Source organism: Acomys russatus, chromosome 20 (assembly GCF_903995435.1).
Source record: "Acomys russatus chromosome 20, mAcoRus1.1, whole genome shotgun sequence".
NCBI classification, from domain to species: Eukaryota; Metazoa; Chordata; class Mammalia; order Rodentia; family Muridae; genus Acomys; species Acomys russatus.
Window position 1 is genome coordinate 25,861,037 of NC_067156.1, and position 17,061 is coordinate 25,878,097.

General features: G+C 43.4%; 2 protein-coding genes across 3 annotated transcripts; both read left to right on the forward strand.

Annotated features, from left to right (window-relative positions):
* Nucleotides 1–189: 189 nt before the first annotated feature.
* Nucleotides 190–11,028, forward strand: LOC127204188 (protocadherin beta-6-like). Of its 2 annotated transcripts, XM_051163121.1 has the most exons (2): nt 190–2,136; nt 10,232–11,028. In XM_051163121.1, the coding sequence occupies exons 1-2, from the start codon at nt 376–378 to the stop codon at nt 10,859–10,861; spliced, it is 2,391 nt and encodes a 796-aa protein (XP_051019078.1). In that variant the 5' UTR covers nt 190–375; the 3' UTR covers nt 10,862–11,028. The 2 variants fall into 2 exon arrangements, with proteins under 2 accessions (XP_051019078.1, XP_051019077.1); XM_051163120.1 differs by lacking the exon at nt 190–2,136 and having other exon boundaries at nt 8,088–11,028.
* A 2,146-nt stretch (nt 11,029–13,174) lies between these two features.
* On the forward strand, nt 13,175–16,566 carry LOC127204194 (protocadherin beta-14). The gene has a single exon (XM_051163128.1). It carries the CDS (start codon nt 13,537–13,539, stop codon nt 15,928–15,930), a length of 2,394 nt encoding a protein of 797 aa, XP_051019085.1. The 5' UTR covers nt 13,175–13,536; the 3' UTR covers nt 15,931–16,566.
* The last annotated feature ends 495 nt before the right edge of the window (nt 16,567–17,061 follow it).

Sequence of the window (17,061 nt, forward strand, 5' to 3'; positions counted from 1 at the left end):
CCCAGTTGCTAAGAATTGAATTTACAATTCAGGTTGCGTGTGTATATTAAAAGGATACCGAAACACGTCCACGTTAAAATGTGGAATGAAATGGCAAAGTGAAGTGCAAGAGCGAGTAAGGACGCTTGGTGGCGCTGCAGGCTAAGAATATCACGAACGGACTCTGCAAATGCTCAGGAAGCCATCTATCTCATTAACCCGAGAATCAGAACCTGGGAAGCTTTTGAAAGAGGAGGTAACTGAGTAGCGCTTGTGGGAGCATTTGGGAAGAAGGCGTCTCCCTAATCGGATTTAGTCCAGTAGCTTCACCGACGCTCATGAGAGTGGATTGCAATCGACTTGAAGAAGCAGCGCCCTCCGTACTGAATCTGAACAATGGAGACAGCACCAGCAAAACCGCCACTGCAAAGGCAAGTCATTTTTCTTGCTCTATTTTTGCTTCTGTGGGAGGCTGGTTCTGAGGCAGTTAGATATGCCATACCAGAAGAAACGGAGAGTGGCTACTTGGTGGCTAACCTCGCAAAAGATCTGGAGCTCAGGGTTGAGGAACTGGCCACTAGAGGAGGGCAAATCCATTACAAAGGAAACAAAGAGCTCTTGCAGCTGGATGCTGAGACTGGGAATTTGTTCTTGAAGGAAAAACTAGACCGCGAGGTGCTGTGTGGGGTGACTGAGCCCTGTGTGTTGCACTTCCAGATTATACTGGAAAACCCTGTGCAGGTCTCTCAAATGGACCTGCATCTCACAGATATAAACGACCATTCTCCAGAGTTCCCTCAAAGGGAAATGCTTCTAACAATCCCTGAGAGTGCCCAGCCAGGGACTGTGTTTCCTCTGAAGGCAGCTCAGGACCCTGACATAGGGAACAATGCTGTTCAGAACTACACAGTCAGCCCCAACCTCCATTTCCACGTTGTTACTCACAGTAGAGCAGATGGTAGGAAACACCCTGAACTGGTGCTGGACAAAGCCCTGGACAGGGAGGAGCAGCCTGAGCTCACTTTAACCCTCACTGCTCTGGATGGGGGGACCCCTGCCAGGTCTGGGACCACTACAGTTCGAATTGAAGTCGTGGACATCAATGATAACACCCCCCAGTTTACACAGTCGTTATATGAAGTGCAGATTCCTGAGGACAGCCCCCTCAATGCCTTAATTGTCATGGTCTCTGCCAGGGACTTAGATGCTGGGATATACGGGAATGTAGCCTACTCTCTGTTTCAAGGCGATGGAGCTTCTCAACCATTTGTAATAGATGAAGTCACAGGAGAAATCCGTCTGAGCGAAGAGTTGGATTTTGAGGTAACTAACCATTATAACATAGAAATTGCTGCCACAGATGGAGGGGGCCTTTCAGGCAGATGCACTATGGCTGTTCAGGTGCTGGATGTGAATGACAATGCCCCCGAGTTGATCATCAGGAAGCTCACAATCCCCATCCCAGAAAATTCTCCAGAGACTGTAGTTGCTGTTTTCAGTGTCTCTGACCCAGATTCTGGGGATAATGGAAGGATGGTGTGTTCTATTCAGAATGATCTCCCGTTTCTCCTGAAACCCACTTTCAAGAACTATTACACTTTAATGACTGAGGGACCACTGGACAGAGAGACCAGAGCCGAATACAACATCACCATCACAGTCAAGGACCTGGGCACACCCAGGCTCACAACCCAGCACACCATAACTGTACAGGTCTCAGACATCAATGACAATGCTCCCGACTTCACCCAAACCTCGTACACTCTGTTTGTCCGCGAAAACAACAGCCCCGCCCTGCACATAGGCACCATCAGCGCCACAGACTCAGACTCTGGCTCCAATGCCCACATCACCTACTCGCTGCTGCCACTCCAGGACCCACAGCTGGCTTTGACCTCGCTCATCTCCATCAATGCCAACAATGGGCAGCTGTTCGCGCTCAGGGCGCTGGACTACGAGTCCCTGCAGGCCTTTGAGTTCCCTGTGGGAGCCACAGACCAGGGCTCACCAGCCCTCAGCAGCCAGGCGCTGGTGCGCGTGGTGGTGCTGGACGACAATGACAATGAGCCCTTCGTGCTGTACCCGTTGCAGAACGCCTCTGCACCCTGCACAGAACTGCTACCCAAGGCGGCAGAACCTGGCTACTTGGTCACCAAGGTGGTGGCAGTGGACCGCGACTCTGGCCAGAATGCTTGGCTGTCTTTCCAGCTGCTCAAGGTCTCGGAGCCCGGGCTGTTCAGCATGTGGGCGCACAATGGCGAGGTGCGCACAGCCAGGCTGTTGAGTGAGCGGGATGCGCCCAAGCACAGACTGCTGGTGCTGGTCAAGGACAATGGCGAGCCTCCGCGATCTGCCAGCGTCACGTTGAACGTACTGCTGGTGGATGGCTTCTCGCAGCCTTACCTGCCGCAGGCAGAGGTGGCGCGGGATTTCGCTCCAGAAGATGACAATATGCTCACACTGTACCTGGTCATCGCCTTGGCTTCTGTGTCTTCGCTTTTCCTCTTGTCTGTGCTGTTCTTTGTAGGAGTGAAGCTGTTCAGGAGGGCCAGAGCGCCCTCTCTGGGTGGCTGCTATGTGCCTGAGGGACACTTTCCTGGCCACCTGGTGGATGTCAGTGGCGCAGGGACCCTTTCCCAGAGCTACCAGTATGAGGTGTGTCTTAAGGGGGGTACTGGTACAAATGAATTCAAATTTCTTAAACCATTATTTCCTAACCTTCAGACCCAGGCAGGTGCTGAAGAAAGGGAAGACGCTGTTGTGCACAATAGCTTTGGGTTCTATTAGCTTATTTTGAGGTGGCGTTTACCTCACTTATTCTTAACTATCCCTGATGTAGAATTATATAGTGCCGCGAATCAGTCCTGAAATATATGTTTAACTGCTCCTTTGTTTTGGGTCAAACTATTCTGATATGATCCTATTCTAGAATGTTTAATTCTACTTCATCGTGCTTGTCTATATTTCTATGCTCTACTAATGCATGCTGGGATTTTTTATAATAGTTTTGTTCTTTTTTGAAAACTGGTATTTGCTGTATGGATTGGAACTGCTTTCATTGTTAGTGGCACCTTGTTTTGTTTTTCTTATTTGAAATTTGGTCTTACTTTGTAGCTCTGGTTGATCTGGAGTGGCTATGTACAGATTGACATCAAATTTATGGTGACCCATCTGTTTCCATTGCCCTACATGTTGGGATATGAGCATACACAAGCAGGCTCAGCTGTGGTAAACTGCCTCAATAAAAATCAAATGCTAGTTTTATTTTCTGTGTATTCTAGCCATCTTGTTTCTTGACAGTCTGCTTGATGCTAAATTGAAAATGCAAACATTTCTAACATTCTCCTTAAGTCATTGTTATTGGAATTAATAGAAACAATGTCGCAAGCCACATTTGAGAAAACAATAAAACAGTTTTCTATGGACTGTTCTGCCTTTTGTTTGTTTTTCCAGTCTTGACCTCTGTGGTCAAAAAATAAATGTTAAGCCTTTAACTCAAATTATAGCATGACAAAGAGAACAGTGTAGTGGGCACTGTCCTGGGGCTACCAATGCTCAACAAAGTGAGAACACATCACACCATCAGTGAGATGGGGAAAATGAAGCATTACTAACATTCAAGGTTCTGCACAAATGACCCTTTACAATTCTATTGGGCCAAGTATAGCAAACATGCTTATTTCAATTCTATAGTCTTGCCTCTTTTGAATTTATGTAAATTTATTATAGGGTACCAGGTGCTTTGTGTAAAGTTCCTTTAACTCTGTATTGTGTTTTTGATATGTCTGCATAGTAATGCTTTAATCTGTTATTTATTATTATTATTATTATTATTATTATTATTATTATTAACATAAATTATTATTCTGGTTGAGCATGCCACATTTTATTACTAAATTGCTCATTTGTCTTTGTGTAAGGTTTAGTTGTTATAAATAATATTATGAACATTCTTACACACACACACGCATATATTGCTTACATCTATATCTGCATTTGTGAAAAACATTCACTTCTTGGGGGTTGAGTTGTATAAGTAAACTTTCAGTAGATATTTCCAACCAGAACTCCAAAGTGGTTGCACTAACGTACACTACAAGTAGCAATATCTGCACGTACGACTCTGTCCACATTCTTCCCAAAACATGCTGTCATTGGCAAGTGCTGTGTGTGCTGGGGTGTATACAGTGTAGGCTTGTGTAGACAAAGGCGTTTGTGTGAAGGTCAGAAGACAACCTTGGGGTAGCCTTCCACCTTATTTCAGACATGGTCCTGTTGCTGGTTTTCTGTTGTATGCACTAGCTGGCCCAGAGATTCTAGAGATTCTCTTGTTTCTGCCTCCCATTCCCCTAGAGAACACTGGGCCATATAGAAGTTCCTGCCACAGGTGTCTTGTCGTTATATGAGTTCTGGGGGTTTGAATCAGGATCTTCACGCTTGTAGAGGCAAGTGTTTTTACCCATCAAAACATCAGAAACACTTTCAAACCTTTTTTAAAAGATCTTTTTAGTCAACTTGTTTGTCATAAGAAATATGTTTTAACTATTATCAGCTGAATTGTTAGAACCCTCAGATTTATATATGAAAGCCCTGGTACCTACTATCATAAAATCTGCTGCTATTTAAATAAGGCTTTCCTCTCACAGCCAGTGATCATCAGCTCCCCTGTACTGTGGGCCTGCAATCGTTCTGGGTCTCTGAATGAGCATTGGAATCCTTGGACAAAGCTGTCTTGAGATTTTATGTAAAATTGTGGGACTAGATGCAATCATAGACTACCATTTTATATTAAATGATAATATTTGTAGATTTAATGCAGTAAACTACAAAAAATAAATAAATAAGGCTTTCCTCCTCCTCTTCATCCCCTCCTCCTCCTCCTCCTCCTCCTCCTGCCTGATATTACCACTTAGGCTGGAAGACCTAAAGACCAGGCTGGTCTTGAACTTACAGAAATCCTCCAGCCTCTGCCTCCCAAGTGTTGGGATTAACATTGTGTGTCACCATACCCTGCAGAGACAGGCTTCTAATGAGATTATTATATTACCACATGTGATTAGGCTAGATCCTTAGTGAAAAGGAACCTAGTATCTTTAAGAAAAGTTTAGGGAGGGAGAAAGCAAGAAGAGAGAAGAGGGAAGATGGGAGAGAGAACACAGATGAAATTATGTGAAGATGCCAGAGGAAGGAAGTAATCTGTGAGGAAAAACAGAAGCCTCACAATAAAATTACCCTTGTCAGTCCTTTCCTCTCAAACTTTTATATTTTAGAACAGTGAGTAAATTCACTCAATTTAATTTCTCAATTTTGTGTTGTCAGTCTTAGCTCACTAAGATTTTTCATAATCTTTAAATAATCTGTCATGATTGCTAATTAACTAGCACACTTAAAATTCTTATAGCTCTGTCACCACATTGAATACATATCTGATTAAACAAAAAGCTTCTTTTACTGTATCATTAATAACAGTTTAATATTTAATGAATTTAATGAAAGGCATTATTTTTTGCTGTTGTTACTTTCCAGACAGGCTTTCTCTGTGTAACAGCCCTGGCTGTCCTGGAACTTGCCGTTTTGACCAAGCTGGACTCAAACTCACAGAGACCCAATTGCCTCTGCTTCTTGAGTGCTGGAATCAAGGCATATGCTACCTACCACATCCAATTTATGAATGTCATCCTTATTCTTTCTTTTACATCTGTTTCATCCTAAAACTTTCCAATATCCCACAATTATTAAGATTGTCAAGCTTGACAAATTTAAAATTTTTTAAATGTTACCTTAAGATAGGGGCCATAATAGCTTCCACTCAGCTCAGAGAACCCAAAAGAAGAGGGAGATGGAAGATTTAGGAGTTAGGAGGGATGGAGGGCACCAGGAGAAGATGGTCCACTGAATCACTAAGCAAGGCTCACGTGTCTGAAGCTGCAAATTGCAGAGCCTGCAGGGGTCTGCTCTCATGTGTCTCTGACCCTTTCACCTGTTCTTGGGACCCTTTTTCTCTTACTGAGTTTCCTTGTCCAGCCTTGATGTGAGCGCTTTTGCCTTGCCTTGTTGTTTCCTGTTTTGCTGTGTGTGATTGTTGTCTCTTGGAGGCCTGCTCTTTTCTGAAGGAAATGGGGTGGGTTTAGGGAAGAAAGGAGATAAGGGGGAGATGGAGGAGTGGAAGAAGAAGAAATTGTGGTTAGGATATATTATATGGGAAAAGAATGTATCTTCAATAAAAAGAAAAGGAAAAAGAAAAGGGGAAAGAGGGCCATAGAAAAGCAAGTATTTGTTGGCAATAAAGTGGAAGGGAAATCATAAAGGGAGCAAAGTATTGTTGTAAAGCTGAGTAATGTGAATGCAAAAGTTTATTTCGTTTCCTTTTTATGTTAGACATAAAAGAGAGAGAGAGAGAGAGACAGAAAGCAGAGATGCATTCTTGTAGGCTTCAAACTTTTAGAAACCTACTTTATTTGGGGTTCTTTAATGCCTATACCTCCCTTCCAACCCACCTACCCTAGATAGGAGAGAAAAGAGGTTTATGGGAACAGGAGAAGTAGACCTTTTTAGACTCAGTTCCTTGGGTGGATTCCACTCTTCGTCATCAGGATTCCAGCAAATCTGTTAAACAGCAAATCAGGAATTCAGCAAAAGCCACTGCAAACATAGCAGCTGGAATCCGGAGCAGCAGCCAGAACTTGGAACCTTGAATAGTTCTCAGGAGAATTTCTCTCTGGGAGTGTCTTGAAGTGGTGAACAGCCAAGTGATTTAAAGTGATGCAAAAGCCAAAAGCCAAGCCTCTGTTTGGGGGCTCATATATATCTCTTCTCAGTGTCCATACCAGGATGTTTACCAGCTGGTGAAGACCATGTGCCCACATGAGATAGTTCCTCTTCTATCAAACAAACATTATGGCCCTCTCACAAGTCTGTTTCCAGTGGAAAAACACCACATGCCCTCACACAAATCTGTTTCACATCCCACACTTGGGACCAAAACAAAAACATGTTTGCAACCACTACAACTTAGAGTTAAAATAGTTTTAATATATTCTAATTTCTCATTGTCTTCACTTTTTTGTGAAGTGAGGCTTTCCTGACTTCAAAATAATGTATCTTTAAATAAATACAAAATACATCAGAAACAAATTATATTTATTGCATTTTATGCTTTTGTATGTGTACTTATCCATGTTTTATATGATACTTAAGGATACTTTTAAATTTACCAAAAAAGGACAAGAGAGTAACAGAATATAGCCATGATATTCAGTCATTGATATCCATAGCATATTTAAATGTAATCCCTTTTACATTCTCTGCATTTCTATTTCCTGTTTTTTGAGACACAGTCTTTTTATGTAGCTTAGGCTTGCCTCAAACTTGCTATCCTCCTGTCTCAGACTCCCAAGTTCTGGGATTACAGTTGCGCACCACTGTGCATGAATAGAGATAGTCCTTGAATGCCGTGTTCTGCATTATGCCATTTATGACAATAGAATAATGTATTTGGGCTTTGATCAAATAACATGAGGATGTTTTATCCAATGAAAAGTCCCAATAAATCACTTGCATCTCTCAAAACCACAACCAATTCTACTCATTTAGAAATGAAGTTAACTGTTAAAGGTTCTAGTGACAAATATCAATTGCTCCTAATTCTTATTTTTAATTATGTGTTTTGTTTAGATATTGCTATCATGTGTGCCTTTTGGTAGCATAATTATTACCATAATTGTCTTCATGTTGCCCTGTAACAAAGAAAGTCTGTTGCTCATGCCATTTATGGGTCATGTATTTTAGAGAACTTAATGTTTAGTTCAACATTTATGTTTCTTAAGAACTTTCACATTTTAATAGTTTGTTGATTTGTATATTGGGGTGATTAAACTGCATGTTTTAAATTCATGAATTTATGAAACTCATCAGAGATCAGTTACACTGTTAAAGGACCATAGTTGATTATGTGAGGTTTACATGTCCAGAGAGAATGATTCTTAAATGTTTCTACAAATCAAAGGCTGTAGTGTGAACTCCCCTTACATTAGCAGGCAGGTCGATTCAAGATCTAGAGTGAGCTTGAAACCCAATCTAACCTCAAAACACAAGTATGCACTTGCACACACAAGCAACTAAGAAACTCAAGCCCCGAAGAAACCCTTCACACACTCAGTTTGGAAACACTGATTCATTTTAAGTCAGTGTTGATCTGAAGATAGCTCGTGAAGTTATTGATTTGGCCGCATGGTGGCGGTGTAGGCTAAGAGAATGACTAAGAACCCTTTAGAGTCCTCAGATTCGGCTTCGCCTAGAAACTGAAGCAAAATACGGAAACCATTGGCTGCTGCAGCTAAGCATTCCGGAGAAAGGGAGTCACCTGGAACTTGTAAGATAAAATCCACAATTCCACAACAAAGGCTTTCTGTTGGCTGTGGAAGGCCAAGGTTACCTCAGTGATTAAGAGCTGAAAGGAATTTTCCTTCCGGAATCAGGCATGACAACCGAGATGCCGCAAACAAAAGACTGGTGGAAGACAAGGCAAGTGATGATTTTGATTACACTGATGCTTTTGCGGGAGGTGGCCTCAGAATCGATTCAGTATGCTATGCTGGAAGAGACAGAAAGGGGCACGTTTGTGGCCAACCTGACTAAGGACTTGGGACTAAGGGTGGGGGAACTGGCAGCTCGGGGCGCTAGAGTGGTCTTCAAGGGGAACAAACAATATTTGCAGCTCGACTCACAGACTCAGGATTTGGTGCTAAATGAAAAACTGGACCGGGAGGAGCTGTGTGGCCCCACAGAGCCTTGTGTTCTGCCTTTCCGGGTGTTACTAAAAGATCCTTTGCAGTTTTATCAAGCTGAACTGAGAGTTATGGATATAAACGACCACAGCCCAGAATTTCCTGCCAGAGAAGTGCACCTTAAAATACCGGAAGCGACTGCACCAGGAAAGATATTCCCTTTGAAAATGGCTCAGGACTTAGACTCTGGCAGCCACAGCATTCAAAGCTACACTGTCAGTGACAACCATCACTTCCACGTAGTCACTCGCAACCGCAGCGACGGCAAGAAGTTTCCAGAGCTAGTGCTGGACAGGGCATTGGACCACGAGGAGCAGGCGCAGCTCAGACTAACGCTCACTGCAACGGATGGCGGATCTCCGCCCAGGTCAGGGACCATAGAGATTCAAATACTAGTATTGGATATGAATGACAACGCTCCCGAATTTGATCAGGAAGTCTATGAGGTGCAAGTCCCTGAGAACAACCCCATTGGCTCACTGCTTATTACCGTCTCAGCAAGAGATTTAGACACTGGATCCTTTGGGGAGGTGTCTTATGTACTGTTTCAAGATGAGGATGTTAACGAGCCTTTTGAAATCAACGCAAAGACGGGAGAAATTCGACTGAGACGCCCTTTGGATTTTGAAGCATTTCAGTTTCACCACGTGGATGTTGAGGCCACAGATGGTGGTGGGCTAACAGGAAAATGCTCTATAGTCATCCAGGTGTTGGACGTGAATGATAATGCTCCAGAGGTGATCCTATCCTCACTCAACAGTCCCATCCCTGAAAATTTACCAGGCATCATAGTGGCAGTATTCAGCGTTTCCGACGCAGACTCAGAAAATAACCAGCGGGTTATGTGTTTCATAGAAGATAGTCTTCCATTTCTTCTAAGGCATTCTGTGGAGAATTTCTATACACTGGAAACGGATGGGGCTCTAGACAGAGAGAGCAGAGCCGAGTATAACATCACCATCACAGCCACCGACCTGGGCACACCTAGGCTCACAACCCAGCACACCATAACTGTACAGGTCTCAGATATCAATGACAATGCTCCCGACTTCATCCAAACCTCATACACTCTGTTTGTCCGCGAAAACAACAGCCCCGCCCTGCACATAGGCACCATCAGCGCCACAGACTCAGACTCTGGCTCCAATGCCCACATCACCTACTCGCTGCTGCTGCCACCTGAGAACCCACAGCTGGCCTTGGCCTCGCTCATCTCCATCAACGCCGACAATGGACAGCTGTTCGCGCTCAGGGCGCTGGACTATGAATCCCTGCAAGCCTTCGAGTTCCGCGTGGTCGCCTCAGACCAAGGCTCGCCTGCACTCAGCAGCCAGGTTCTAGTGCGCGTGCTGGTGCTGGATGACAACGACAATGCACCCTTTGTGCTCTACCCGCTGCAGAACGCCTCTGCGCCCTGCACTGAGCTGCTGCCCAGGGCAGCAGAGCCTGGTTACCTGGTCACCAAGGTGGTAGCAGTGGACCGCGACTCTGGCCAGAATGCCTGGCTATCGTATCAGCTGCTCAAAGCCACGGAGCCCGGGCTGTTCACGGTGTGGGCTCACAATGGCGAGGTGCGCACCACCAGGCTGTTGAGCGAGCGAGATGCAGCCAAGCACAAGCTGCTTCTGCTGGTCAAGGACAATGGCGAGCCTCCGCAGTCAGCTAGCGTCACGTTGCACGTGGTCCTAGTGGATGGCTTTTCACAGCCTTACCTTCCTCTGCCCGAGGTAGCACGTGACCCTGTGCAGGAGGAGGACATGCTCACACTCTACCTGGTCATTGCCTTGGCATCTGTGTCTTCACTCTTCCTCCTGTCTGTGCTGCTGTTCGTCGGGGTAAGGCTGTGCAGGAGGGCCAGGGAAGCCTCTCTGGGTGTCTGCTCTGTGCCTGAGGGACACTTTCCTGGCCACCTGGTGGATGTCAGTGGCACAGGAACCCTGTCCCAGAGCTACCAGTATGAGGTGTGTCTGAGGGGAGACTCTGGGAATGGTGAGTTCAACTTTCTAAAGGCAATTAACCCCAACTTCCCTCCATTAGAATCTGAGATAAAAATAGAGAATAGTCCCACTCTTCGGAATAGTTTCCTATTCATCTAAATACTGCAGTGTCACAGTAAATTCTGTTTAAGCTTAGAAATACCTTTTAACCTGCATCTCATGCTGTTGGTGTATATCGGCAGAGGCTTATGGCATTACCTTCTATAATAGTGCCTGGAACTGTAATCCGGTGTCTAATGCAAACTTGACCACTGAGTTAAATCTCCAAACTTTTTTTGTTTCTATTTATTTTATTTAGTTTTTGAGGTTTTGGTTTTCTGAGACAGGGTTTCTTCGTGTATCCCTGGTTGTCCTGGAACTTGTTCTATAGACCAGGCTGGCTTCAAACTCATAGAGATCCACAGGCCTCTGCCTACAGAGTGCTGCGATTGAAGGTGAGTTCCACCAGGGGTCTCACTGTGTAGCCTGGGTTGGTCTGAATATCTCTCTATGGACCCAGTCACCCTGCAACTCAGAGAGACCTACCTGTATCTATCACCTTGGTGTTATGACTAAAGGCTTTTGCCATCGTGCCTAGCCTAGCCTTGCCCTGTTGCTAGTATTCTTGAGACTGTACTACTTAAAAGTCAGTTTCTTTAGATTCCACTAGTTTCTCTATTATACTGCATGGCTAATTTTTTTTAAATTAGTGGCACTAACCTGTATTTGACAATTTAAATAAAAATATTTTAGTAAAACATGAAATTAAATTATCTTTTAAATATATTATCATGCAAAGCCTTTGAGATGCCATGTTAAACACATGATTAGATTAATTTTACTATTAGTTTGTAGGAAAATTTAAATGTGAATATTTGATAGTACTGACTTTTTCAAATTTAGTCTCATTTGTGGGTAACATTATCACATGCACCTCTAAATATAGAAGTAAGGAAGTCTGAATGCTAAGTGTCATGCTTTCTGTATACATCGTTGGGAATGTCCTGGCATATCTTAATAATCAACACATATTTCTTGAATATAGAGTTTACTAAACTATCAAATCATAAATTTATAATTTGTGAGCCTTGTGTAAGAATAGTAGGATCTAATTTTACCATCAAGATATTTATACATGTTGAATAAATATTTGCTGAATGTTCTTGACTATCCAATGGTCCTTTAAAAAAAATTTTTTTACAAAGAAATTCTATCATTCTCCCCAGAAACAATTTGCCTTTGCTAGTAAATGAAGATTTTGTTTTTATTTTATTTTAATTGCTGTTACATGAAACTTTAGACATTAATGCTTAATAATGTTGTCTTCTTTCCTCCAATGCAGAAAACATCTTTCTGCTCATTCTAAATTCTATTGTTGAGACTAAAATTCAGGATAGTACATTTTATCCTGTTTTGTGTAACAGTCTGAGAGTTCAAAGTCATTTTGTTCATAAATATAAACCTAAATTATATTTTGCAAACTTTGCATTTTTCTTTCTCAAGCATCTACATTTTCTCCTCTAATGTCCTATGAACATCATTTATTAACTACAAGGCCATTTATATGATAGTTTTGTAGGTTATAGTTGCTGTATTGTATGAAAATTTTTCTTTTCAAATATCTATCAAAGGAAGGCAAATTATATTAAGGCGATGAGTGAATATTTTACTTTTTAGCATTAATTAATTCAGACTATAATGGGCAAAGACAGTGTTTACTCCCTGGGATTCCGGCATGCTTGCCCAACCCTTCATATGGCATCTTTCTTCATGGAGCATTTGCTTTGTTTACTGCAACAATAAAGCTGTGGTTGGAACGTCAATGTTTTTGAACAACACAATTTCTACAGCCCAAAGGTTGTGCACTGTCTGGTCCCCTGCCCATGGCACATAGGCCAAAGCCCTTCCTGAAAAGGGATCTTTTTTACATCCTTGACTTCATTATCTTCTTCATGTCTGTAGAAAAGCCAGTTGAACTCTGAGCCAGAGCTGACTACTTATAAAGTAAGTGACCATCTCCAGTCAATTTTATTGGACATCACATATAGTGCACTTGTTAAGGAAAGTTCCCAAATAATACATACCCCGAGAGACTGAAATAAACAAACACAAAATCATCTTTTAGTTTCCCCTCAGGCATTATAGGCACATTGTCATTGGGAAGTTAGAAACTGTTCTTTAAAGTAATATTTAGTATAAAATAGTAATTTTTATAATAAAATAAAAACTCTTCCAAGAACAAAAAAATGTGTTTTCTCTGTGGGGCTATCCCGAAAAACTAAATGAACATCTGTACAGATAGACAGGTTTTAAATGAATGACTGTCTCTGCAGAGCTTTGTGTGCTGAGTTTGCTCCTTTACAAGGAAGATATATATTTCTCTCACACAGCTTAGCTGTCTCAAAGCTACCAAATGAGACTGGGGCGGGGTGGGGTGGGGTGAGGAAAGAACAGAATTAATTTGACCTAAAAGGTGGGCCACTCATTTTAGTCCTTGCAGTGCACTCTGAAACAAAAATTACCTGAAGTTGTAAAGCAGAACGCTTGGTGGCGCTGCAGGCTAAGAAAACGAAACCCTGCAAAATGCGTGACTGTAAAAGCAGAGCCATTTCTTGGAACCGAGAGGGGAAGCTTTTTACATTTCTGCCGATAGAGCCTTTCAGAGAGGCAGATACCCCCGTTTCCAGCGACGTTAGAAAGAAAAGAGGCTCAAATTTATTAAGCCAAGAATCCTGAGTTGCTCACAAAGCAATTCTTGGGTGACTAACTGCTGCATCTTTTGGAGCTGAGGAACAATGGAGACATCACTAGACAAGGCACTACGGAGAAGGCAAGTGACCGCCATTATCTTTCTGTTACTATTGTGGGAGGCAGGAAGTGTGAGCATTAAGTATTCGGTTCTAGAGGAGACAGACAGGGGCTCTTTGGTGGGCAACCTAGCCAAAGAATTAGGACTGAGCTTAAGGGAGTTGGTCGTCAGGGGTGCCCAGATTCTTTCCAAAGGGAACAGACAGCTCTTGCAGCTGGAACAGAAGAGTGGAGATTTGCTCCTGAAAGAAAAACTGGATAGAGAGGAGTTGTGCGGGAGCACCGACCCGTGCATCCTACATTTCCAGGTGTTACTAAATAGCCCAGTGCAATTTATTCAAGGGGAAATACAGCTTCAAGATGTAAATGACCACGCCCCAGAATTCATGGAAGATGAAATCCTCCTTAAAATCGTGGAAAGCAGCCAACCAGGGGCTATGTTCCCATTGAAAATAGCTCAAGATTTGGATGTAGGTAGCAACACAGTTCAGTACTATACAATCAGCGTCAACTCCCATTTCCACCTTCTCACCCGCAATCACAGCGATGGCAGGAAATATCCTGAGCTGGTGCTGGACAAAGCGCTGGACCGGGAGGACCAGGCACAGCTTAGATTAACACTCAAGGCTGTAGATGGTGGGTCACCTCCCAAGACTGGGACTACCCAGGTTCTCATTGTGGTCCTAGACATTAATGACAACGCCCCTGAATTTGTCCAGGGGCTCTATGAAGTGCAGGTTCAAGAGAACAGCCCTGTGGGCTCCCTAGTCATCACCGTATCCGCAAGAGATTTAGATGTTGGGACAAACGGGGAGCTCTCCTACGCCCTTTTTCAATCCTCAAATCAAGTCCTCCGGGCTTTTGAAATAAATACAGACACCGGAGAAATTAGGGTAAAAAAGCGGTTGGACTTCGAGGAAATTCAATCTTATCGCATGGAAATCGAGGCCTCTGATGGGGGAGGACTTTCAGGAATATGCACAGTGGTCATAGATGTGATAGATGTAAATGACCACGCCCCTGAACTCACCATGTCATTACTCATGAGCGATATTCCGGAAAACTCCCCTGAAACTGTAGTGGCGATCTTTGGAATTTCAGACCCAGACTCTGGAGACAATGGGAAAATGGTATGTTCCATCCAAGACCATCTGCCCTTCCTTTTGAAACCTTCTGAAGAAAATTTCTACACTTTAGTAACTGAAGGAGCACTGGACAGGGAGAGCAAAGCTGAGTACAACATCACCATTACAGCCACCGATTTGGGCTCACCCAGGCTCACAACCCAGCACACCATAACAGTGCAGGTCTCAGACATCAATGACAACGCCCCAGCCTTCACCCAAACCTCCTACACTCTGTTTGTCCGTGAGAACAACAGCCCCGCCCTGCACATAGGCACCATCACAGCCACAGACTCGGACTGTGGCTCAAATGCCCACATCACCTACTCGCTGCTGCCATCCCAGGACCCGCAGCTGGCCCTCACCTCTCTGGTCTCCATCAACGCAAACAACGGGCAGCTGTTCGCGCTCAGGGCGCTGGACTATGAGGCCTTGCAGGCCTTTGAGTTCCGCGTGGGCGCCACAGACCAAGGTTCTCCAGCTCTCAGCAGCCAGGCGCTGGTGCGCGTGCTGGTGCTAGACGACAATGACAATGAGCCCTTCGTGCTGTACCCATTGCAGAACGCCTCTGCACCCTGCACAGAACTGCTACCCAGGGCGGCTGAGCCTGGCTACCTGGTCACCAAAGTGGTGGCAGTGGACCGCGACTCTGGCCAGAATGCCTGGCTGTCTTTCCAGTTGCTCAAGGCCACGGAGCCTGGGCTGTTCAGTGTGTGGGCTCACAATGGCGAGGTGCGCACCACCAGGCTGCTGAGCGAGCGCGATGCAACCAAGCACAGGCTACTTCTGATGGTCAAGGACAATGGCGAGTCCCCGCGGTCAGCTAGCGTCACTCTGCATGTACTGGTGGTGGATGGCTTCTCTCAGCCCTACCTGCCTCTGCCTGAGGTGGTGCATAATGTGGAGAACGATGAGGATGCGCTAACACTCTACCTGGTCATCGCCTTGGCGTCTGTGTCTTCCCTCTTTCTGCTGTCTGTGCTGCTGTTTGTGGGAGTGAGGCTGTGCAAGAGGGCCAGAGAGACCTCCCTGGGCTCCTTCTCAGTGCCTGAAGGCCACTTACCTGGACATTTAGTGGATGTCAGCGGCGCGGGGACCCTATCCCAGAGCTACCAGTATGAGGTGTGTCTAAAGGGAGGTAATGGAACGAATGAGTTTAAATTTATCAAACCGATACTTCCCAACTTCTCGAATGAAGAGGCTTATAGGAACACCGAGGAAAATTCCAATTTTAAGGATTTTTGGGGGGTTAGCTAGGAATTTCACTTTGGCCTCCCGTGATTAATAAGTCTCCACTGGCGCACATATAATTTCCCATGCTTTTGCTCATGTAAAGGGGTCTGTATTAGCATGTTACTAATAGTCATATTTATAGATGATACAAATTGTCCAGTATTCCTTCCAATTTTTTGCTGCCATCTTAGACTCAAGTGCAAAGTAGCTGTGAAATGTTCTTTCTTGATTGTATTTGTTTTCACCACCATTTTAAAGTCACAGATGTTTTCAGGTCCCTAGTATTTGAGCTTGTGCATTGATTTTGAAATTCGTGTTTCAAAAGTTCTGGTTATTGGTAGGGTGAATTTAACGTTACTGTAAATGATGGCTTTCAGTTTTTAAAGTAATTTTCAACTTTGCAAACATTTTGGTGAGCTTCTAAATCCTATGATTCTGTTGCCTGCTTTTAAGAGCTCTATTTTTTTCCTTCAAATAAACCATTGTTTAATCGGGATAATGTTTCTAAATTGAGTATTTTCTTTCAAAATAGATACAATTAATTAAACTATTTTTTAACATTCTGGAAAACTCTTATATAAAAATGATAGACTTTTGACAAATTTTTCATAAATGGCTTCAGTGATCAGGATGTAAAGTGAATATCTAAATAAAAAATAAAATTTAAAAATACAAAAAATAATTTGTCTAGGTTATAAATTAGCTGCCATGTGCCTGTTCATTATATTCTTTCACTATCCTTTTCACAGATGATGAAAATGTAAACACCATCTACAATTTTTGTTCTTTTGGGGTTTTCATTTGTTTTTCTTTCTTTCTTTCTTCCTTTTTTTTTTTTTTTTTTTTTTTTTTTTTTTTTTTTTTTTTTTTTTTTTTTTGTCTATCTAAGTGTTTCTCTCAGTTTTATTGCTTTGTTTTGTTTTTTACGAACTGGCTCTTGGTTGCATTCACCTTTTGCTGGCTGCTCATCCTCTCACTTGTTTCTGCCCTTGTAGTTATTATTTTCATGTATTAATTTTGAACATGGCCCTGTCCTATTGGTCCTTTAAAACACAGGGGCAGATTGTTTTTTCAGAGGTATCTTTTTCAATGGCAGCACTGACTGCTAGATTTCCATCCCTACTGATAGTGATTCTTCTTTGTCCGCTAGGTCTC